The 24,790-nt window shown below is 50.8% G+C and overlaps 1 protein-coding gene across 1 annotated transcript; it reads left to right on the top strand.

Moving 5' to 3' along the window:
* On the top strand, nucleotides 1-24,425 carry itpk1a (inositol-tetrakisphosphate 1-kinase a). Its single transcript, XM_030117191.1, has 11 exons — nucleotides 1-203; nucleotides 682-833; nucleotides 5,179-5,203; nucleotides 13,503-13,628; nucleotides 16,445-16,562; nucleotides 21,911-22,009; nucleotides 22,143-22,183; nucleotides 22,501-22,666; nucleotides 23,425-23,492; nucleotides 23,584-23,746; nucleotides 23,831-24,425. Exons 2-11 carry the CDS (start codon nucleotides 739-741, stop codon nucleotides 24,085-24,087), a joined length of 1,158 nt encoding a protein of 385 aa, XP_029973051.1. The 5' UTR covers nucleotides 1-203; nucleotides 682-738; the 3' UTR covers nucleotides 24,088-24,425.
* The last annotated feature ends 365 nt before the right edge of the window (nucleotides 24,426-24,790 follow it).

Here is a 24,790-nt window from a genome sequence, read left to right as displayed (position 1 = left end):
CTCCGTGCAGGCAGTCAGTCAGTCAGTCCAGCTCGGAGTGTGAGGGGGGAAACCAGCAGGAACATCTCAGCTCTGCCTGTCATCTGTCACCCTCTCCCCGTCTCCGTTTCTGCCCCGCACCGACCCCAGGATGGGAAACTACCCGAGCTAGTCTCCGAGGAGGACGCGAACTGAAGAGGGAGGAACTGTGCTAAAACTACCAGGTTAGTTAGCCTGTCATTCTGCCAGGCGCTTCATCTTCGAGCTAACTCGTGTTTGTTCGCCCCGCGCGCCTTCCTCCGCGCGTGAAGGTCTTCCTCCCGCGAGCCCCTGACAGCCCCGCGAGCACGCTAGCTCCCGCTGACCGGCTGCACGACACGGGCTAGCCGTGCACACTGTCAGGACGCGGCTAGCAGGCTAACGTTAGCAGCTGAGATTAGCAAGAGAGGCTGGTTCTGTGTGTGTGTGTGTGTGTGTGTGTGTGTGTGTGTGTGTGTGTGTGTGTGTGTGTGTGTGTGTGTGTTGATGCTGGACCACTCAGTGTTATTCTCCATCAGGGTGTTATAAAGACCAGGTTGGAGCAGATCATCGCCTGTTACCCCTCTGTTACCCCCCTGTTACCCCTCTATTACCCCCCCGTTACCCCCCTGTTACCCCTGTGTTACCCCTGTGTTTGCTGATGGGACTCTTGTGTGTTCCCAGGTGGAGCCTCCAGTCCCAGCTCTCGAACCTCCAGCCAGGCAGAGGGGCACGGTGGAGATGCAGACCTTCCTGAAGGGCCGGAGAGTCGGCTACTGGCTCAGCGAGAAGAAGATGAAGAAGCTGAATTTCCAGGCCTTTGCTGATCTGTGCAGGTATGTGACACCTTGACCCACACTGCATCCCGACACAGTTCCCCGTCCTCTCTGCAATTACTGCAACACAGCTTCCATGGAAATGTGTCGTAAAATCACTTTGACTTTGCACTTTGAAAAATCTAATCTTCTTTGCGCCTAATCTTTGACTGCTGTGGGGAGAAACTGATGATTAACCCGAGCTGTGAATCGCTCCTGACAGCTGTGGGCATGTGTCATTATTAAGCAACATGGAAATATCACACTAAATGTCATTGTCAAGCTCTCTTGTCAACCACCAGCTCTAATAACATGCGTGTGAGGTGGTGTAATTCTCTGTGTTTCTCCTGTGTTGGACTGCTGGAGGTCTCAGAGAAGAAGTCAATAAATAAAATCTAGAAACTGTTTTGCTTCAGAAGCCTAAAAATATCAAAAAGAAAGTTCACTGTTACTCAGAATAACATTATCGATTGTTCAACTGGTAACTTATAGTTAAAATTGGAAAGTTTCCTCCACTCAACTCCAGTAATTTCTCTTATGTCCCCAAAAATGACCTTGTTTTGATCTGATCTTTATATCTTTAGCATTCTACGTATTTAAATTTTTTTCCTCTTTTAGAAGCAGGTTGAAAGCACAGCCGAGTGTCTGTGTGATTATGAGAAGCTTAACGCAGAAAGCAGAAGTTGTTCTAATTTTCATAAATTCTCAAGTGAGGCTCGGCTCCACCGCCGTTTGATCAGTGATTGCTGGTCACTTACTGTTGAGGAACTTTCCATAAATGGCTGAGCGTTCATGTGACGCCGTATATACGTGCGATTGCCCCAGAGGGAAGGTGGCACACGCTGGTCCTCTTTGTTACGTCTTGACTGGGTGCTTGTCGAGACTTGGAGTGAGAGGGGGGAATGTGGAGGCAGGAGGGTGTTGATCGCGGCGGGACGAGCAGCCGCTACCGGTACTGTAATTATTCGGTTCTACGCCCCGAAAGGCAGCTGAATGCACGAGCCTGTGCACGGCGTGCTGTGATCCTCCTGTTTTCTTCTTTAATGCCGAGTCACAACACAGATTTATTGGAGCGTGTCTTTTCCCTTTCGGCGCTCGCGGAGCATGTACGTGCGTTCGTCCTGCCCACGTCCAGCAGGGCGAAACGTTCCGCCATGTGTGCCGAAGACGGGCCTGTGATTTCTTAGCAGATGTAAATGTTGGACGTGTGAACTCTGGCGGCCTGCTTTACAGTAGCCGTGGCGCGGCCTGGCCTGCTGGCGTGACGTCGAGTGAGAGTCGGCGTCGACGGGTGCTCTCGCTTCGGGAAGAGCCCGAGCAGTCAGGTGTGACGGCGCCGTGCTGTGAAGGGGTTTTCCCCTTTACGGTACACACTGACCCGATCGAGCCAGGACAGATTAGCATGCTGTAATCCACAAAACATTTTTAATCCTTTCATAAACCCACGCACCGCCCCCCCCCCCCCCCCCCCCCCCCCCCCCCCCCCCCCCCTTCTCCCCTCAGAGTGACGACTGCTGAGTCAGTGACACACATCCACAGCCTGGACAGATAACAGCTGATTAAATTAAATAAAGATTCCCAGAGATTAAAGGACTTCATCATGGAAATCAGTGATCACATCTCACACACACACACACACACACACACACGCTCCACATCTGGAAGGAGCTCTGTAGATCTGTGACTGGAGCTCATTGAACTGCTCAGTTATCTTCCTGGAAGTCTATGGAAAGGCTCTCAGATGCTCTTCTGCTCGCTGCAGGTCCGAGTCAGTAGTTATTGAAGCTCCTGTTGTCTTTCTATCGTCCGTCCTCCCCTGACCTCCAGAGAACTGCTTCTCTGTTCCACACCAGCTTTTTTCCCCTTATTTCTGAGCTTCAGCCGCTCTGAATTTCATGTCAGGCCCCACTGTGGTGTCCACACTCATCATAATCAAGGTGATCTTAGATTCAATAAAGCTGATAATATTAAAGAATGTTGAATAAAGCATAGTGTGTCTCCTCAGTGACGTCCAGTGTACACATTTTTAATTTTTGATGAGCAAACCGCACGAAAGCTGCAACAGAAATGTTTTATTTATGGATGCAAGTTATTACAGACTCAGAAGAATTTGTTTTAGTGCTACTTGAGTAATTCAGTAATCGTCCAGTAATGTGAACCTCTTGGCTCAAATATTTTATTACACTGTTTGCAAGTTATTGGCTCTATTACACTGAAAATGGCCAAAACATCTGCAGATGTTGGATCGGTTCGGATTCATCCCTGTTAAAAGATTTGCTCGTGATTTCCCTCCGACCCGATGTGACTGCAGCTGACTGTGAAGTGTCCGTCCTGTCTCTTCCAGCTGACTTCAGGAGCCTGTCCGCCCCGTGTGTGTGTGTGTGTGTGTGTGTGTGTGTGTCTGTCATGAGCTCTTTTTGCACTCGTCTGGCCTCTTTTTGATTTCCTCGGGCCGGATTTGGGGCAACGCGGCGCCCTTGAGACGAGAGCGACTCCGTCGACGTCGGGTGTTGTGAAAATATCGCCGCCTTCCGCGCCGGCCTCTACCCAGGTTACACTGAGCTGCAGCTGACGTTCGATCACACCTCATCTTTCAGCCGGACGATTCCGCCGCTGTGGGGAGAAACCGGTGATGAACTGCTGCTGCGCATCGTGTGTCGTTTTTAAAGCAACATATGGAAATGTCACACTGAATGTCCTTATCCTGCTGGCTCATAATGATCAGCAGCTTCTTCACGGCTTCTTTCTCTTTTATTCCTTATTTTCATCAAACAAACTAATTTCACAAACCTTTCATATTAGATTTTATCGTTGTTGCGTTAGTGTTACTTCTCAAAACACACATGCGACGTTAATTTTACGACTTTTTAATTGCCTCTCGGCGTAGAAGTGAGTCCGTCTTTGCCCTGTGATGAACTTTTGATCTAGAATATAAATGCTTTATCATTCTCTGGGGGAAATTCCTCGATGTGTCCAGGGTGTAACCTGACCTTGACCTCAGCGAGCTCGGGTCGTGCCCAGTGAACTCTGAACTCTGAACTGGATAAAACATTCCTGAAAGCTGGAGATAGAAGATAGTTACCTGCTAATAAAAGCTGTGGAGAATCTCTGGCTGCAGATCCACCGCGGACAGCCCGTGACATTCAGCAGTCCCCAGCGTTACATAAGTTTACATCTATTAAATAAACCTCAGCTGAAACATTAGAGGAACTTTTTCCCGTGTGGCTGAATCACTGGGCCGCTGGGTCGACCCCCACCCTCACGCTTCCCTCGTCCATGTTTGGAAGGATCCCTGGGAACGGCGCCGAGCTTCCAAGTTGCCCCCGAGGGCTGTGAATGCAGGTTTGTGTGGAGGAGAGTGATCGCGTTCGGCACGTCCACTGAAGTGGAAGTCCGTCCCCGAGAGCTGGGTTCCAGCGACGTGTCGGGATGAAGCGGAGCGCGTTTGGTTTTCCGCTCCGGTCTCCGTCCGAGGATGGAGTTGGAGCCCGTCCCGCTGGCTCCGCTGGCTCCGCTGGCTCCGTGTCCGTACAGCAGACCGTCTCCATATCTTAGATTGGGCGAAACTAAAGGCCTCCCATTCACTTGACATGAAACACGCCAGCTGCGGTATTAAATATCCACATTGTTGTGAGGCGGTGAATGGCTGCGCTGCTGTTGCCATGGGGCTCTAACCTCAAAAACAACTGGGTCGGACTGGACTGGGCGCCTGGCGGTGTGACGCTGGGTTTGTTCTCACTGGGAATCCACACGTCAGGAGCTGCTTGTTTTGGCCGTTTTTTTGGGGGTTTTTTGGTTTTGTGCAGTTTTTCCTCAGTTGGGCCGAAGTGGCCACAACAAGCCGGAGCTCCGTTCCTCCCTCCGTGTGTGGGCATTTGTTTTTCCCTCATAGGCTGAATCAGGGCTGGTGTCATACGAGCTGGGGAACTCTTTGTGCCTTTATTAGCTCAGAATAAAGCCAAATTTATGCAAGAACAGTGAGTCGATATAGAGGGTTTCTGTTGGAATCACATCAACAATAAAACCAGTGTTGGACTGACAGAAAACAGTGTTTCAGTGGCTCAGATCACAAAATAGGAATGACATTGATTTGCTGTAAAGTAGAATCAATACGAGTTTTTGTCATTTTGCTCTGTTCGGGACAGTTTTAGAGCTTTCTGTAGCCACTGACAGGGTTTGGTGCACACCTCATAACCACGGCTTTTGAAGCAGGACTGAGCCCGCATGCAGCCGTACGCCTGCAGAAACGCAGTAATAATGAAACGCCGCTCGTTTCTTGATGCACGTTTGTCATTTCTTCACAAGTATGAAGGTTTTTCTTTTCTTTTTAAATGACGGTTTCTTTTTTTTCTTTCTTCTCTTTCAGAAAAAGAGGAATAGAAGTAGTTCAGGTAAGTGGAGCAAACATTCACTCACTCATTGTTTCGGTTGTGGTGTGTTCAAAGTTCCTCAAACATAAACTCATTTACAGTCCTATTAGCGCTGTAGCGCTCATTCCTTTTCTCTTTCGCCACATCAGTACCCAGTTCCAACATTCTCAGATTCTCTGTCGTGCTTCTTTTCACCAAAGCAAAAGTGAAAATGTTGATTTTTTTTTTAATGACATTAATTAACATGACACTCCATGTGACTCCTGAAGTGAAACTAGGCCATGTTTAGAGTTATGCTGAGACACAACAACACAGGTCCAAAGACTGGGTGTGACTGTGGGTAAGAGAGAGGTTTTATAATGTAGTCGTCTGCACTTTGTAATATAAAATCACACACAATCTTTTCTGCGATTACAGTCGTTTCACGATATTCTGGGAACGGTCGATTAGTCAAAAGAAATCTTGAGTAATTTACTGAACTTCAGTTGGGAGGGTGCTTGGTAACGTGAAGACAAATAGAGGCCCGAGGGGAAGTGAGGATTGCGGCCTTTTAATGAAGATTGCACTCAGGAGGTAAACAGTGTGGTAACAATCGCTGCTAAGTCCTGGGAGCTCCGAGCAGAAGAGGATCTGTCAGGTAAAGTGCTCCCTGAGATCCAGGAGGAAATGATCCTGCTTTTTCTACCTTAATCTGCAGGGCTTTTCTCTTTTGAGGGGTTGTTTTTTTTCCTCCTGGTCCTCGCTCTGTGCCGACGGTATCACCCAGAAACAGCCTCGTCCTGGGAATAGTCCCAAAGTAAGCAGGGCTTTGTTTCCCACTATGCATTCAGCCCCTCCTGGGAGACCGATGATCCTCTCAGACTCCCATTACCCCGAGGCCTGGAACCGGCTGCCCTGTCAGGGCTTTCTCCCCAAACCACCTGTTGAATTTTTCATGGGAACTTTTTCATAAATCAGATTTTAGGAAGAGGCGATGGCTCCCCATGTCCTCGTCAGTCCTGGAGTTATCGGTGGTTAATGTTGTTCTGCTCACAGCTGGGAGAGGCTGCTCCACTGGTGTCATATTGGCTCCCTGCCTGGCAATTGAGGTTTAACACCGTGTTTGTTGAATAACTTGACCCACTTCTGCGTTATATAAGAACAGGCATTGTTTTCTGAAACCCGTTTCTGCCACTGATTAATGATTGATGGCCCTGATGACGAGCAGAACTGAAATCTGGTGCTGGCCTCAACGTTGCCGCACGATGGACAAAAACTGTCATTTCTTCAGTCCGACATACTCACTGCGTCTTCAAGGAGGACTTAGTGTTTCCTAAGGTGTGAAGTGTAATTTCCTGGCAGCAATTCGGTCCATTTCCTGCTTTCTAGATCCCCACAGACCGAAAATATAGCAGCAAACACGCGGTGTGTAATTAAAGGTGATCAGTGTGGCTTTGAGTGTTTTCGTTGTGTTTTCCTCTGGAATCGTTGAGACGCTGGACTGGAGATCGGCTCGGCCTCAGTTGTGCACGTCCGTCTCTCTAGGCTAATGTGTGTTTTATCAGCCGTTTTCATATCTGTTATTAAATTGTGAAACGCCGCGTCTCCCGATGCATTGTGGGTGCAGTCCGCGAGTCAGGAGCGATGTGGAAAAGCGGCAGTATCTCACACAGCGAATGTTTGCTCAGATAAAGGATTAATCTGCCGTTTGTGCCTCATTTATTTCGGTGTTTTCTAAAAGCCTTGAGAAAGGGCAGGAGCCGGGCTGTTTGGTGGATTTCCACCGCTTTCGGCCTTCCGTCAGAAGGCTGAGGTATAGATTTGTCTCCAGTTTAATCTCATAACCTTGTCCCAGCGGCGTGACGGATGAGCTTGGCCTGGAGATAAACAGCACAACCCCGAGGATCCCAGGATGAGTGGATCCCGACGACGGGACGGACCGGCTCCGGTTGCCGGAGAAGGATTTGCACGTTTGCTGCTGTGTTACAAAAATAGAAGCAGTCCTTCAGAGATTTAACATTTAACTGATCAGTGAGATCTCTGAGTTAATTTTAATCGAGACGATGAATGATTGAATAAATCCTGCTGCTGTGGCGCCGACGGCCTGCGGACCTTGGACTGTTTGTTTTACAGGTCCAGCTAATGATCTGGCCCGGCGGATCCATTGAATAAAAATAGCCCCTCAGGAGTGACCCTGCTTTGTCCAATGTCCATATATCTCTGTTCGCAACTGCAATTAGAGACTTCAGTTCACTGATACGTGCACGGGAGAGAACAGGCAAACTCCACACGGAGAGAATGAACCTTCCACCAGCTGTGTTGAACCTTATTGGACTGAAACCTGCAGGGACTGGCCTCCCCGGGCCCACGCCGAGCAGCCGCCATCAAGAGCTAACGGGATGTTTGATGAGTCAGTCTCGCAGTCGGGAGGAAATCGACATGATGCGCCGTGAGCGCACGTGTGGTCGGCCTGTCCAGGTCCAGCCTGTCATATACAGCGCGCGGTATTTATGGCGGGAGGTTGGGATCTCCCTCCGCCCTGTGTGAACAGATCTCTGCCAAATCCGGCGGCCCCAGGGACCTCATTTTATATTTCCATTAGTTGTGTGGGAAAAGCGTCTGCGTGCACCCCTCAGGACGGACGGGCCCGAAAAAGAAGATTCTTTTGTTTAGCTGTGCTGATTGCCCCTCTAGGCGGCCGCGGCGTTCAGCTTCAGCTTGAGTCTCCCATCTTTTTGTCTGCAGCTCTTCACGCTCACCCCGTCCCGGCGTTCCGGCAGCTCGTCCTTCCTCCTCTCTCAGCGCGCCGCTCATCAATACCGACCCCTGAGCGCCGGGCTCCCGGGAGCCGTTCTCCCAGCGCCCCGGACATTAGGCTGTCTGCATCGCGCGGCCGATGAGATTAACTCGCCTCTCGGAGACGGAACGCATCGCGGCAAATGGTCGTTGTTTGAGTGGGCTGTCCGAGGAAAGCGATCGACTGGCCGTCTTTATTATATGCTAAGTGCTTCGAAATTTAAAGTTAATTTCCGGCGTGTCGCTGTGTCTCACCCACGTATTGAATTTGTGGAGGCTTAAAAAACAATTGAGCACTGAAGATATTTATTGATCCCATGATGCAGTGCGACTGGGAGCCCGCTAGCTCGTGGCCATTACGTTAGATTAGCATCTCGTAGCCTCGATGGAACGAAAAGAGAAATGCACAGCGGCCGTTTGCCAGTCGTGTTTGCTCGAGACGGCAGCTCAGATTTATTTGACCAGGATAAGGCTGATCCGCTGTGGACGGACTATCCGTCCGTCCATCTTATCCTCCTCTTTGTTCAACCTGGCAGCACAAACAAACGATTACACACAGTCACGTTCACTCCCAAAGCCAGGTTAGAGACGCCGTTCAACACAAATGCTCGTTTTGGAAAAGCAGGTGTAAACTAGCACGTTGGCTCCAGTCAGGAAAAGCCTTCAGTTCTGGATATTTTCACTGTGAGGCGAGAGGATTAACCGCTACATCAGTCTGAGGCTCTTATGTGCTCCACGAAGCCTAAAACATCCCGGCGCTGCATTTATTCTGGATTTATATCCATTTTTTTTATTAAAAAGTTCTCAAATCCTCGTGATCATGAGCTGAAAAATCACCGTATGTGGAGTCCGGATGTTGAAGATGTGCCCATCCATCCTGTCTTCTGCCGCCTTATCCAGTTCAGGGTTAGAGGAGCTGATTGAGTGAAGGCGCTACCTGCTCCGTCTCCATGCTAACCGCTGCATGCTAACCACTTTGATCCTCTACATGTTTTTTTTGGGGGGGGGTGTTGAGCCTCAGCCGTACTGTTTCCACCCGAGGCGTGGCGAGCAGCCTCGCCGTGTCACAGACTCACCGCCTCTCTTACACGCCGAGGTGTCGGTTGCCTGCCGGCGTACGCGATAAATCATTCATCACGTCTGTCTGCGCTCCGCACACCTGACAACAAAGGGAGAGCCAGGTGAGAGCGGATCCAGCAGAGGTAAACGACCAGCGGACACGCAGCGAGAACTTAAATAAATATCTTGCTGGGAGAAACGGTTCTTGTTTCTGTTAATGCAGGAGCTCTGTCTTTGCCATCAGCTCCACACGTCGCTCTCTCTCTCTCTCTCCCTCTCCCTCCCTCTCTCTCCCCGGGGCTTCGGCTTGGCCCCACATTCAAAGCTGCATCAAAGCTGGAAATACATTGGCCCTGACCTCCGCGCTGGCCCCAGGATCCGGCGTGTTTTCTCTGTTGTCCGTCGGCGCGGCGGCCCACCGCTCGCTCTCCGTCCCACCGGGACCCTCAGAGACGTCAGCTGACATTTCTGCTTTTAGCATTTAGCGGGACATCAGTGACTTTACTGCTGGGGTCTGTGGCGAGCCCCGAAGCCGGGTCGCTGTGTGTGTGTGTGTGTGTGTGTGGGGAGAGAGGGGTGGGGGTGGTGTGTGTGTTGGGGGCTTCATCCTCTGCGATGTGCCTTTGCCGGTGGGGTTTGACCCCCACGACGCACAGCTCTGTTTTTGTGGCGGGGCCGGGCCGCGGCGGGCCCTCGGTGTTGTGTAACCAGGAGATTAAAAGCTGTGCCTCCAGAGTTCACTGCGACTCTGCTGGCTTGACAGAACCCCCCCCCACCCAGCCCCCCCAGCCCCCCCACCACCACCCCGTCGCTCCGTCACCGCCGCCCTCCAGCAGTCCGCTATGACCATCCACTTCACGTTCTTTAACACAGCTTACATGTTTGCACTAGCAGTGTGTGTGTCTCACTGAACCAGACCGACGCCTCCGTTTCACTTTACATATTCAAATGTCTTTTTCACTTTGTTTCCCCAACAAAAATAACAGCGTTCGTTTTCACTCGAATGTTGCTGTGACCTCCTGAAAACTGGCGTTTCAGAAACCCTGAGTCTGATCTAACCTTCCTTCCTCGGAGGTTTTGTATCCACGCCGCTGCAGTTTTGTCAGAATAAGAGGCGTCGACACCAGCTCCAGCCGCTCGTCTGTGGAGTTATTGTTCAGGGATTTCTTTACCTGTGTGAATTCATCCCCGCAGTCTTTTAATAAACTCGAATCCCCTCCTTTCCTCCGCCTGTAGCAGCAGCAGTGTCAAATGTTGTGTGACTCAGCCTTCATCAATAAAAATGTAAAGGCCGCTTCAGGGAAAAGGCTCAAGCTGTCGATCAGATGTGGTCACTGAATGCATAAGAAATTCCTGAACATGAAGAAATCGCATAGCTGCTACGTTTTGTCAGAGAGGCTTTAAGGTCAAATTTCAATGACTAATCTGCTTAGTTAACAATTACCAGCAGTAAAACGCTCAGTTTATACTGATGTTTCAACACTTTCACCCCCGCTGGACCATTCTATGTACAATGTATTGTGAATTCGTCAACAGACGGACTGAACTTCGTGTCTGAGATTTCTAATCAGTGAGAATCAGATCTAAGATTATCAAGCCAAAAATGTATGAAACCGTGTGAACATTACTTGTTGAATCTGGTTCAGTTTGGGTGAAAAAAGAGAGAACGCTGTTACTTAGAAGTTCAAACGTCAAACACATCGACTTCCTGTACATTCAAGTGTTTGTTACCACAAGGGTTATTTTTTTTTGTACAGTCAGTCATCATGTGACTTTATTCAGTCGTCTTCAAAGTGTTCTTGTGTTTTTACAGCTAATATTTACAGCGTAATGACAATTACAAAACAGCGATGTTGGAAAAATAACATTATGTGTATAATAGCATATTTGGCAGTGTATGCTGAGATGAGATGACGCTATAGTATTTTGTCAATAGTGAGTAAAACAACTCAAAATTCAGTGATATCTCCGCCAAATCCAACCACCCTGTCGACATTTGATAAAGTATTTTTTCCAGAAAAGTAGGAAAAAAAAAAAAAAACCTAGAAGTGAGTGTCCGTGTATGAAAGAGCCTGTGCAGATGGAGCGCCGCTGCTTTGTGTACATTTTTGCAGCTCCTGTTGGCGCGCCGCTGTGAGCCGAAGGGCGTGTTCCTACAGGCCGGAGGAATGGAGCGGGCGGGCGAGGGAGCGAGCGAGGGAGCGAGCGAGCGAGCGAGATCCCACCGCGCCGCGATGGGCAGAGAGAGAAATGCCGTGTTGATGCAGCGTAATGAGCTCTCGGGGGAGTACAGTCCGACTCCGTCGCGGCGCGGCGTTCCTGCGTTCTGTTTGCGTGTCGGCGGCGTGCGGCGCGGAGACTGTGTGACGGGTTTTATAGATTCTGGCTGATTAAACATAAGAAAACCCCCTGAATTGCTTTGCAGTCCGAGATAAGAACATTTACCAAGCAGTCTGCTCCTTCTCTGACATTTTGGAGCCATTAAGGAAAAACAACACACATATTATTCTGAAACTCCTGCCAAAGCGCCCATCCGTTCTCTCTCATTACTGGAGCTGTGGTGCAGTGGTTAGCACTGTCTGCTCGTTGCCTTTTAGCTCGTCTGGGTTTGTCTTCTCACACAGACTGAAACTGGGAGCCGGCTCCCCCAGAGAGGAGCCCGGCAGCCCAGAGCTCCACTTTTTAAAAACCCCAGGGGCTTTTCCAATAAGCGGCACTCTAAATCTGACGGAGCCTGGTTTTAAGAGAGAACGGAGCCTCGCATGTCGTCCTCGTCTCGCTCCGCTGGAACAGGAACCGCGGCTGGATTTTTACAGCCGCTGTGATGCAACCTTTGTCAAGAGGATATCTGTATCAGCTGATCTTTAACAGATGTCCCGCTAATGTGAAACTGTGGCCGCGGTTCAATCAGTCACCTATCTGACACACACACACACACACACACCCCTCGCAATCATTAACCGGGAGAGGTTAGCCGAGGTGGTGGTCCACCTTAAACTGACGGAAGCTGTCCGGACTGTGGACGGCTCTGCTGCGGTCTGAAGGTGTGTGGGTCTGTCTGGACAGGGCGCGGGGCGGGCCGGGTTCCTTCGCACCTCGCATTTATTTGCACAGGTGTTATCTCTTGTCAGTGGCGATCACGTCATCTCCGTTCTAAACCGGTTAATGAGTTAATGTACGTCTGCTCCCAGCAGAAGACAATGCGGCTTTTTGTCCGGGCTCAGTACAATCTCCCCGTGTTTGCTCTGGACTCTACTTAATACAGAAAACATTTGTCTACCAAGTCTTGAGGCATCAACCTCAATATTAGTTCAGGATCCAGTGACAGATCGGTTTGATCTCGGCCGGCCCAGAGCGGGGAAACAAGTGCATGATCGCCTAAAAATAACAGCCGACATGTATTTCTTTAGTTCCAGACGTCGACCACACCAACCCCGAGCGTTCTGTACACACAAAACCACGTCAACGAATCTGTCTGTCAACATGAGCATCATGAAAGGGCTGCAGCACGTGGGCTGAAGGAGTTTTTTAAAAAGCTGTGAGTTCTGTCCTCTGTTCGGCGTTGGCCACGCTGGATGTCGTGTCGGCCTGGCCTCAGCCCGCAGGCCTTATGTTTGACACCCCTGGTTTCCTGATCTGCGCTTCGGTCCCCAGCCCGAAGCCTCCTCTTTCACATAACGCCGCCTCTCACACTCAAAGGGACCTTTGTTTCAGTCCAGCAGAACTGTCTGAAACACAGCGACGACGAGCACAAAGTTTCCTCAATAGAAAAGTCTCCTCTGCCTCAGACGCAACGTCAGAAACGCACTGAAACACGCCGATCCGTCACTCATCCACACAGCACTACATGCTTTTAGCCTAAACATTCCTTTTCGCTCCTTTTGTGTGTGAGTGTGTGTGTGTGTGTGACACAATCTTGACCCACACGAGTCTGATCAGACCTGAAGCTCTGGTTTGACTACCTGCGAACTTACCCGACCTGGTGCAGACAGTCGGTCTCTCAGCGCCACTGAACTTCAATTGAATGCTAATTTTGCGCGAGGCTGCGGAACGCGCTCCGCCGGGCTGGCCTCCAGCCAGAGGCCGGAGCGGGAACAGGAGGAGCCGAGTCAAAACAAGAGCAGGTGCGAGCGGAGACGACGTCGCAGCTCCGGTTCGCTCCCGCCTTCTTCTTTTTAATTCCTGAACGGGGTTATTTCTGAAGAACGGGCCTTTCAGGCGCAGCCAGTATTCACCTTGACAGAAGTCATCCCAGTGCTGCCGCCTGCCTGCTCAGTAAACCGCTGCATGCAGGGTTTCAGTCATCTACACCGTAATAATGGAGCAGCTTTAATCACTCTGTGAGAGCCGGTGAAGGTGACCGCATGTGCGTTTTTATGGATGTTAATTCACACACACACACACACACACACGTCCTCTCCAAACGGTCTGAATTGTTTCCCCGGCTCCGCCGCCACTTGACCCCGGCTGTTCCTCCTCTCCGCAGCTGGACCTGAGCCAGCCTCTGGAGGACCAGGGCCCGCTGGACGTCATCATCCACAAGCTGACCGACCTCATCCTGGAGGCCGACCAGAACGACTCGCAGGCCGTGCTGCTGGTGCAGAGAGTACAGGTAAAGCCCGTCGCCCGGGGAGCGCCCAGCCTTCGCCACGAAGGCGTTTTCACTGAGCCAGCTGATGTTAGCATCGAGGTTTTCTCCGGCTGGCTGCGCCACGTCTCCTCAACCCTTCAGCGGGGAGGAGCTTTTGTTTCTTTCTTTTTTTACGCTCCTTAAATCTCTCCTCAGAGTTTATCAGCTGACGGCTGAATGAGTAATAAGCGGCCGGCTGTCCTGGCTCTGCTCAGTCCGGCCGTCCTCGCCGCTCTCCGGCTGTTTACCTGAGCAGACCCGTCGCCCGTGATTACATTTCTGCTGGGAGTACAAGCGCTGACACATTAGTAATATCACACAGCTGGGACCATAAACAGCCCTTTGTGTGTCGGAGGGAGCGAGCCTTCCTCCCTGCTGCAGACTCGCTGGACCCGCCGTCGCCCCTGAACGACACTGCCCTGAACGCTTTCAGCTTCTCAGATTTACTGAATGACGGGACGGAGCAGTGTGAGCAGGAAATCACAGTAGGCCAACGCAATAAACAAGTTCCATCAAAAACCGAAACGACCAACAAGTGTCAACACTGAAGAGGAAATATAATCTTTACTTCAATAACTTCTGCCTTCAAGCACAAACATGAAATAAAAAAACTGAGAAGTCAGTTCAGAAAGGCTGAAAATCTGTAGCTTTAACTGAGAATCCACTGAGTTAATATGAATAAGAGTCTTATTTAAACTATTCACTCACTTATTCAAGCATTAATCATCAAGCTGATAATTAACAAAACATCAATTCTTGATGTCTCTGCTCAGTTAGCATATAAAAACAAACGCTTTGTTCTTCTATGGTGTAAAACGATGAGCGTCAACACGCATTACAGGGAATTATCGCCCTCTATTGTTACGGAGTATGAATTCAGGAGGAGACGAAACTTAAAAATCCCCAAATTCATAGTTATTTCAGTTAAAGCGACTCATGATGGCAGATTGATTGAACAGAGCAGGAGGGTGAGTCACAGCAGGCAGCTCGTTGTGCAGTGTTCTCCCTTGTTGTGCTGTGTGGTTGTCATAGACTCCTCCTCGTGCGCGTCTCTGTGATGGACGGCTGACATGAACCGAAGCGGCGTGGAGAATCACGCCCGTGTGCCGCGAATCCTCCACGGCTGGAGGTTTGACGGCGGCGGCGGCGCGTCTCGTCCCGCAGCCTGTCGAACAGACCAGATCCTCCTCTGACCATATTCTCTGACACTCAAGACTCTAATCTCCCGTGGAAACAGATCGGCGGCACGATCCTCCGCCTGCCTCCCACTCCGGCGTGCGTCTGGCTCTCTTCCTCCCCAGCACCTGCTGTGGAGCGGCCCGCCGCCGCCTCCCGCCTCCCCCTCTCCTCTGAGATGGAGAAGCCAGCCAGTGTCGCTCCTTATCAGCACAGCGCTCTAAACTCCTGCAAGATTAGTTCGGATTGAGTTTTTTCCCTTTTTTTTTTTATGGCAGCATTGTCTGACTTACATAACCGCTCGCCTGGCTGTGATGAGCGCTGATCCCAGCGAATCCCGCAGACGGGTCCTCCGTGTCGCTCCTTTACATTTTCGTGTGTCGCCGTCGCGCCGCTCGGACGGCGCTCCGCCGAGGAGAGGGAGCGCCGGGGAGACGGAGGCGGAGGCGGGGAGGAGGAGGAGGAGGCGCAGGGACGGAGTCGGGCGAGAGGAGGGGAGCGCTGTTATGTAAAAGAGGCGACCCCACGCTGACCTGACAGCCGGCCGTGCAGGGATGCAGTGATGTAACCTACATACACCCGCTGGCATACATCTCAGGGTGTCTGCAGCTCACACACACACACACACACACACACACACACACACTGAGCCCTCAGCTGTTTACATCTGTACTTGACATACTTGTATATATTTGTTTGACACGTGTGTGTGTGTGTGTGTGTGTGTGTGTGTGTGTGTGTGTGTGGAGGCAGAGTGTTCAGCTTTGTACTCCGTCGCGGACACGTTTCTAATCAGCTGCTTCACTCTCCAGATTAAACAACCTCAGAAAACCCTCCGACCGTTCAAGTTGTTTGAACCGTTTCTGTCCGTTGACGAATGTTTCTTCTGTTTGATTCTTTTCTAATTGTTTAGTTCAGGATTAAAGTATTTTCACTCTGTCCCACGTTTTGTTGATATCGCCGTGGCAGGAAAATACATATCTGACTGAAGTGTGATGAATAGTTCCCGTTCATCTTCTGCATGGCAGCACAGTATTTGCTCCTCCACCTCTAAAGAACCGTAGACAAGTGTGTGGAGAGGAAGGAACATGAGTGTTACTGTATGAAAATATCAATATCAGGAACAAAGACTTGAACATCATGTACCTGAAAGGGGATCGACTTCATTCATCAATGGTCACATTTTCATATTTGATGACCTTCTTTGTCAAATTTTCACAAACAAATGCAGATCAATTCTTCTTGTATGATCAGAATGTTGTTTCAAGTTTATGTGAATTGAGTGAAATAGAAAAGTGGAAACAAGAATAACAGAATGAAGAGAATCATCTGTACACTCAGTCCACACATGAACCGAATTGACGGTTCACTGCTTCCAGTTTCTCCAGCTCGTTGATGGAAGCAACAAAAAGGCAATCAGATTACTTCAAATGTGTCAAAAGCTTCAGCTGTCTCTCAGAGGTTTGCATCAAACTTGGTTTGAATGGTGAAATAACTGCAGGCTGAGCTGAAAAGAAGCGCGGCGCTGGTCTCAGATCAGTCCCTCCAGAAGGGAAATGAAGAAATTTCACGCTGTCATCCAATTAAAACGGACTGAAATGTTTGTGTGTCTGTGTTTGAAGGACTACATCGACGCCCACCCCGAGACGATAGTCCTGGACCCTCTTCCTGCCATCCGGACCCTGCTGGACCGCTGCAAGTCCTACCAGCTCATCCACAGAATAGAGAGCTGTATGCAAGGTGAGAGACGTGGCAGGACCGAGCCCAGCGCTCGGGTAGAGGTCACCCGGAGAGCTGCAGCTCAGGAGACCGGAGGAAGAGAAACGCCACCGGGCGCGACACAAAGCAGAGGCCGTCCGACGTAATGAAGTAACTGTTGATGCTTTGGCTCGCGTGTCGTGTTATTGAGAGCGACGGAGAGGAGGCCAGTGCAGGATCTGTCTTTCCTCTTCACACGGGGAGCTTAAGACAGCTCTGTCACTCCTCCCGTGAGTTATATCAGTTAGTGCTTCCAAGCAGATGTTTAATCCCCGCAGGTCAAACACTGTCCTCAAGTCTGATTCATGAGCCCAGCCTCCCGTTTTAGACCCCATGTCAGGATTTCTAATTGGGAAAATCGTGAGCATTAAAGGTCATTTCAGACCGCGGATCGGAAAATAAACCATCTTTAAGTGAATGTTAGTGCTGAGCAGCGATTATTTAAAATCCCGAGGAGGGCCGGCGAGTCGGTGTTGTGACTGTGGAAGCAGGCCACATTTAATCCGCTGCTGAACGCAGACATCGGTGACTTTGTTTTATTTAATATGTCCCTGAAGTAAATTTCCCCGCATGTTGACATTATTGCTGCCAGTGTGTTTCGAACATCTCCGTCCCAGAAGCACCTTGACCCGTCCTTCAACCTGCGTCATGCTGGGGTTTTTTTAATATATGTGGAAAAGCGCGAGGGCACGGGCGCCATCCCAGCAGCCGAACACCGTCACACACCTGTGACTCATCCTCCGTCCCCTCGCCCACGCACGCGGTACAGGGAATGTAAACCTTTTAATTGTTCCCCCACACGACGGAGCGGCGGCGGCGCGGCCGCACATCCGAGCGCGTCGGCCCGTCTCCCGAAATAGAACGGCCAGAAAACGTCCCTTTATCCAAACAGACATGATGAGCGTTACGTAACGGCGAGCATGAGCTGCGTCAGTCAGCCTCGCTGCTCTCTGGCTGCATTTACAGGAACCTCCTTTCTCTTATTACTACCCCGCTCCCATTAATGCCACTGCACACACACACACACACACACACACACACATTTTAACACTGAAACATGTCAGTGTTTAATAGAAGTAGATATTTCTGTCCGTCTGCGGGATATTGGAAATAGGGCCGGGTGAAGGTCGAGTGGAGGAGCAGATAATGGGCGAGTGGTTGCGTCTACCTTGCCTTCTCGGGCACCGCCACTTCCTCCCACTTATCAGCATAAACCGCCGAGCGGCGGAGCAGCTGCCAAGGCAACCCGGCGCTGGAAGGCCGCGGAGAGGCCGCCATCTTTCGCAGTCTGCGTGAGTCACGGCGAGCGCTCTCAATGGGAGGAAGCACTCGAGGTGCGCTCGTGCTTTCTCAGGAAAAACGAACCTGGTTCTCTCCCCCCCCCCCCCCCCCCCCCCCCCCCCCCCCCCCCCCCCTTCACGGCTCATTCAGCTGCACAACTGTTTAATCTGAGAGCGAGCGCGAATGTCGTGTTTCGAGAAGGAAACGTGAGCGCTAATGGCTCGGCGGCGGTGATTCACGGCTGTGTTTGCTGGAGCTCTGGCTCGGCTCTGTTTTCTGACTCAGTTTCCTTTTGGAGCCAGAACAAGGTGGCTGTTTATGGAATCCACTGCTCCTCGTGTTTACATCAGTTTTTGATATCCCGGATTGTTTTTATCGACAGAATCCGTCGTCAAGTCAACTCCCCCATAAAACTTAAGCCTCCCCTCCGTGTCTTTAAGCCCAGGCCTCTCGGTCTGCGGGGAATAAAAACCCTCCTGAACACGGGCGGATGGATTCCTCCGGATCAAAGTGAAATCTTCCCGGAATATTTTGTGTATTTATGAGACTGTCTCCAGGTTCCTGTGAGAGTTTCATTCACACCTCGGTGAGGAAGAACAGAACAAGTGTCCTGTTTAATGCGGCAGATCAATATTCAATCACGGCTGAGACACATTAGGCTTTTTTTTCACACCCGACAGTGCGAACCAAATGTAAATTTAACTCTTTCCAGTTGGTGCGGTTTGTATTTCTCGCCTATTTTTACTGCTCTATTTTTCCATGACAACATGAGGATGTTGACATCCCACTCATTCTCTGTGCAGCTACTTGTTTCCTTTTCTTTACTTTTTCCTTTGATAGATTCAGCTTTAATTTGTTTTGCATTGTGGAAGTAGATCCTGTTTTGTGGTGATGAGCTGCGTTTTCCTCTCAGACGTTAAGCGAAGTGAAGCCAGCTCTGCTATCGCCGGGTGGATGTGGTTATGCATTGGTGGAGATTATACTATCACTGCGCTGCACGCTGCCTTCTGTATTTCAAACAATATCTCTTCGTTTCCTGCAGAAATTTCCACTTTTGAGGACACAGTAACTAGACTGACGTCTGCTCGCTCTGTAGCTCCGACTAGTGGCGGGAGGGTGCATGACAGTTGAGCTCGCATCCAATAAACTAGTGGAGCAAACCTAATCTCTGAACAGATTTCCACATTTCCCATCTCACCTTCACCTGCCCGATCGTCCCGTGTCATTAGTTAATGAGTGTTTGCCGAAAGCAGATTTACACAATCACATTTCCTCTCCAAATAAAAGACTCATGATTATAATTACAGCTTAAGCCTCCGGGAGCGTGGCTTTGAGAAACGCGGCGCGCTCTCCGGGCGCAGCCGTGTTCGGAGTTCAATTTAGAATATTGAAAATCCTGCTGCTTCGCCTCGGAGGAATGCACAGAGCGGAGAAAGAGAGGATGCTGGGGTTTCTAGGAAACAAGCTCTAAATAGCAACCGGAGGCTTCCACCTAAACAGCACCAGGGTTTGAGCCTGGCGGAGCTCGGCTGCAGCCGATTCCTCCGGCCGGAGCGCAGATGTAATCCACACCAGACCGCTGGAGGAATTCGCTCTCTGCATATTCTCAGTTCGGGGTTTATTTAGATGCATGAGCCTGGTGTCATGGAGCGGACGAATGAGGAAACCAAGCCGGATGTTATGAGGAGATAAAAGAAATAAGTAAAAATGAGGAAGTGAAAAAGAAAAGACGAGAGAGAGAAAAGAAAAACAGCATCTCATTGTCGGGCCCCGTAAACGTCGTCCTCGGCTCCGCCGGGTCTGCTGCAAGCATGCGGTGTTTAGACAGAGCCAGAGATTGATCCTCCCTCCACCCCCTTATTCCTAAAGCGTCAGCCGGAGCCAAGCATGCACGCTATTGCAAACTTGGCCGCACGCTTTCATCCACTAAACCCCGCTCTCTTTATCATAAATCCTCCACTTGGAGCTGGCAGTGTTTCCCGCTTGACGAGGCTGGGGCTCTGTTGATGGTTTTTGTTTGACTGTATTGAACTCCCATCAGTCTTTGGGAACCGGGTGATGTAACAGGAACATTTTCCCCCCGTCACACTGTTTTCTGAGCGACATTAAGGCTGCTATTCTGGTCCCCGTAAAATAACATCGGCAACGAGGAACACAGCCGCAGAGATGACTGATGGGTAACCCTCGGAGCTTCCTGCTCTCCACGCCGCCTGGTTCCAGAGACGCGCTGGTACCGGCCCGGCGGCGCCGGGGGAAGGTTACACAGCGCCCGGCCAGAGAAACACAGGAGGAGGATTCTGTTCGCATTCATCACGTAACAGCAGAAAGCACAGACATGGTAACCGTGACAGATCTGCTTTGGCCGGCTGTAAAGAGGCAGATTTATCCAATAAATGAAAACCTTCTGGTTGGGAACTGTTTGTAAATAGAATGGAGGCACATGTTCGGTAGCAGACGAGCCGCGGGCCGTCTCGACTGATCGGAGAGCGACGTGATCACGGCCGTATGATCAGACGGCCTTATATAAACCACTTTATTCTGAGGTAAATGTCAGCATCGAACTGTAGAAACTTACATAACAGGTCAAAGTTCGACCCGGATGGAAAGCCTCTCTGCAGAACGATGAAGACGTACAGTTTGTTTTATTCATCCCAGAGGAGTTTGTTTGCTCTTTACATCCTCCGGCCGTATTTTCACTCCACGATCAGCTGCTTCAATCAGACCCACTTCATACGATTTCAAGAAAACTGCATCAAACTCTTGAATCGCGTCACATGACAGTCCGCAAAGTCTCTGACTTCCCCCTTTAATCTGATCTGTCAGAACGATAATCCAGTGTTTCTGTCATCATGAGGAACAGAAGAGAAGTTCTGTGTGGTTTAGTTTGTGCCTGATTTGATGACAAACAAAAGGAAAAAAAATGCATGCTGGGAACAGATGTGTTACAGATTGTGTGTGCGTGTGTGTGTGTGTGTGCAGTCAGCGCCGGGGTTAATGTAGTCAAATGAGATTCTCCTGACCTCAGCACAGCGGCCCCCCGCTGCACACAAAGCCCGGCATGTCTCCATTGTGTGTGACTCGTCGGCGATGGGCCGGCTCCGGATCCGGCTGCAGCCCCCCCCCCCCCTCTCGCCGATTCCTGCGGCGATATCTCCGAGCGGCCGCTCCATCGCGCCGTGTACCTACACCGCGATGATTACACAACGCCGACGAGGAGCGCTTGCGATAGGGCGGCGCTGCAGGATGTCGTCCGCTCGCTCTGGCTCTTATCTGACGCCGCTGCAGGATGTGATTCAGAAAACACGAGGCGCCGTAAAGCCGTTGCCGCGCAGCACCTGTCTGAAATGTGGGTCAGGCCGTCAGGTGACTCCTCCCACGACCGAGCCGGTCCGACTCGTTGTCCCCCGTCAAGTCCTGCCTCTTCCTGTGTTTCTGCATGGTTATAGGCGCGCCTGTGTGTGTGTGGTGTGCGCGTGTGCGTGTGTGTTTTGGTGTATTTCTGCCTTATTTACGAAAGCGGGAGTCATCTGGCCCCCGAGGGCCTCGCGTGGCCTCCGCCGCGTTTGTTGTGTAAACCTGTCACAAGGATGGAGGATAAATATAACTGCAAGGCCTGATTGAGCTGAGGTGTGTGTGTGTGAGTGTGTGTATGTGTGAGTGTGACTCCAAAACCACACAATGTTGAAATCAGTACAGAAGTGACGAAATGTTGGCGTCGTGTGTGACTAAGAGTTTTTTTTCCCTTGAATAAAACACATATTTTCATTCTAAAGGAATATTAATGTTGAGACTTGATTTACATATTGCCTTAAAAGTACAATATTTATTTAAAATGCTGTTAAATAAGATACCGAGCTATCTCCAGCTTCCTCTAGTGATGCATACAGGAAAAGGTTTTTGTTTATTTATTTTATTTATTTATTTATTTCAATGATTTTCCATTCAATGCATGAAAATCAGATTTGGTTTCAGTTTTTTCTGCCATTTATATGAATCAAGTTTTGTTGTAAATTTTTTTTAACGTCCTCTTCGTTGTCTTCTCCTGTCAGATGAGAGGATCTGCTCTCCTCCCTTCATGGTCCTGAACACAGACTGCTCTCCAGACGTTCTGGAGCAGATCAGGAGGCAAGGACTCACATTCCCCTTCAGTGAGTATCCACCGCCGCCGCCTTTCTGATGTTTCGCCGTCCAGTTCGGTTCAGTTGTTCTCTATCTGGGTTTAAACCCCGCTCTCACTTCGTCTCAGGTGTCGGGAAACTAAAGGTTTCATTTCTTCCACAGTTTGCAAAACGCGAGTGGCTCACGGCACCAACTCCCACGAGGTAAGAGGTTCAGAGGTTCAGAGGTCGCCCGTCCCGTCACATTAACAGCAGGATCAGATAAACCTGGGCTCAGATCGATGCTCGCTGACACCGTCTCTTCCTGAACGGAGTTAAGCTTTAACTGGACTCACAGAGCCGGCTTTGTGTTGTACCCAGAATTCAGCTGTGACTCAAACAGAAACAGGAAACGGTTCTGAATGGAACAGATAAAGTGATGGAGTTTGACCCTGGCCCTGACTCTGGACGTCCCGGGTCTCTGTTTGACGGCAGCACAGATCCAGGGTGGAGCTCAGCATGTTGTCCCGCTCTGTCCCCAGATGTCCATTATCTTCAGTGAAGAGGACCTGAAGGACATGAGGCCCCCCTGCGTCATCCAGAGCTTCATCAACCACAACGCCGTGCTCTACAAGGTGTTCGTGGTGGGGGACTCCTACACCGTGGTGGAGCGGCCCTCCCTCAAGAACTTCCCCGCCGGGCCTGCAGGTGAGCCCCGCCGCTCCGGCCGCCGCTCCGGCTCCGCGCGGCGCTGTGAATGCGCGGACTCGGCGGGGGATTTGCATGCGATGCAGAGCTCATGCAAAGCGCACCCCCCCCCCCTGCTTTGTGTAACCGTGCAGAGGGAACAGTTGCTTTCAGACGGGGATAAAGACACAGGAAGCGGCGTTCCATGGAGAGGCGGTACGTCTGTACAGGTCATTGTGCTGCACGGCCCCCCCCCGGAGGGCCGACGGCTCATTAGCACCGACCTCCGCCGGCCCAGGGGATTGTTTATTTACCGCCCCAGCTCACGCTCACCGGCGCTAATCGTTAGAAACATCCGTCCGTCTGTTTCTATCACTGATCGTCCTGCGACATCCGTCTCTCCTCCAGTTACTGATTGTCTGGACCTCACTCTGATTCAGGTGAACTCAGTGAGGCTGGAGTGTGGTCGAGCTTTGTTGAGCTCTGCTGCCACCTAGTGGCCACATTGAGGAACTAACGCATTTACCCCACTAGCAACAAGCTTCCCTGTAGTTTAATCACTGTGTATTTAAAGGTGAAAAACATACATTACATGCAAATTAGCTGTTATAAATCGTTATGATGGAGCTTCTCAGCCAGAGCTGGCCCCTCTGGGTCCAGAGGGTCGTCAGACGGCGGCCACAGGAGGAGAGAGGATCGTTCTGCAGTGAACAAAATGAAGATATGTTTGAGGAAAAAGCCTCGCTGACGGCTGCTCTTCTCTCTTTCTTCTGTTCCAGACAGGAAATCCATTTTCTTCAACAGCCACAACGTTTCCAAACCCGAGTCCTCCTCAGATTTGACCTCGGTACGTTCAGACCGTCACTCGGTAGAACCGTCACATCATCCTCTCTCTCTCTCTTTCTCTGTTTGAGCGATTCGTTTGTTTTTCCCGCCAGAGGGAGAACGTAGAGGGCGTGTCTCAGCCGCCCAGCGAGGACGTCATCAGAGAGCTGTCCAGGCTGCTGCGGCGGGAGCTGAACGTGTCGCTGTTCGGCATCGACGTCATCATCAACAACCAGACGGGGCAGCACGCCGTCATCGACATCAACGCGTTCCCCGGTAGGTGTGGCGCCGCGCTCGTCCGGGCGCCTTCGGAGACGGCTCCCGGGCGCTGAAAGTCTCCCCCCCCCCCGTGTCTCCCAGGTTACGAGGGCGTCCCGGAGTTCTTCAACCACCTCCTGAACCACATCAGCAGCGTGCTGCAGAGCCACGGCGCCGACCCGGCGCCCGGCGGCGAGCAGCCCACCAAGGGCGTGCCGGCGAGCGCCACGGTACCGGGCAGCGCCGGCTGCAGCATGCGGGGGAAGGAGCTGCAGAGACTGGGCTGCAACCCGGCCATGTCCCCCAACTTCCAGCAGCACTGTGTCTCCACGATAGCCACCAAGGCGTCCTCCCAGTGACTGGCCCCGCCCCCAGAGCCCCTCCCCCACGCCGTTTGATCCCCGAACAAAAAAGAAAAAAAAAAAACAACAAAAATGGATGACAATAATAAATAATAATAATCATAGTAATTATGATGTTAATGATAATATATCTAATCAGAAACGAGCCTTTTCCTCTGTAGTTGTTGGAAGCGGCGGTGATCGGGTGTGAGCTTCTCTTCTCTCGGCCTTCGGTGTTTTGGGTTTGGTCTCCTGAGACTTTAACAGTACTGTAATGTGAACCTTTGGGAACTTTCTGCCTAATCGCTGATTTGATTTCTCTCCGGTGTGAGGCTGAACGGGTCCAGACGAGGCAGCAGCTGACGTGCAATGTATGAACTGACACACACACACACACACACACACACACAACACAGGCACTGTAGCTGTGTGAGTGTGTGTGTATCCTGGTCGGAACCACTGACTCGACTGCACAAAGTCACGTGGCGAAGCGGCGGCGGGGCGTTTGAACACTACTCCAGCGATGCGTTTGTCAGTTCTTTTTCCCGAGTGCCATCAGTTTCTGTGATTGTAGGACGGACGGTTTAAAAAGAAGAGGAGGAATCTACATGAACACGTGACCAATTGTCTTTCCTTTTCCTTGAGCGATTGTTGCTGCGGACGAGCACATTCCCCGGGGGGCGTGCGCGCGGAAGCTTTCAGAGAAATTCCAGAATCCTTC

This window comes from Salarias fasciatus, chromosome 19 (genome assembly GCF_902148845.1).
Source record: "Salarias fasciatus chromosome 19, fSalaFa1.1, whole genome shotgun sequence".
NCBI lineage: Eukaryota > Metazoa > Chordata > Actinopteri > Blenniiformes > Blenniidae > Salarias > Salarias fasciatus.
This window is presented reverse-complemented; position numbering and strand designations above follow the sequence as displayed.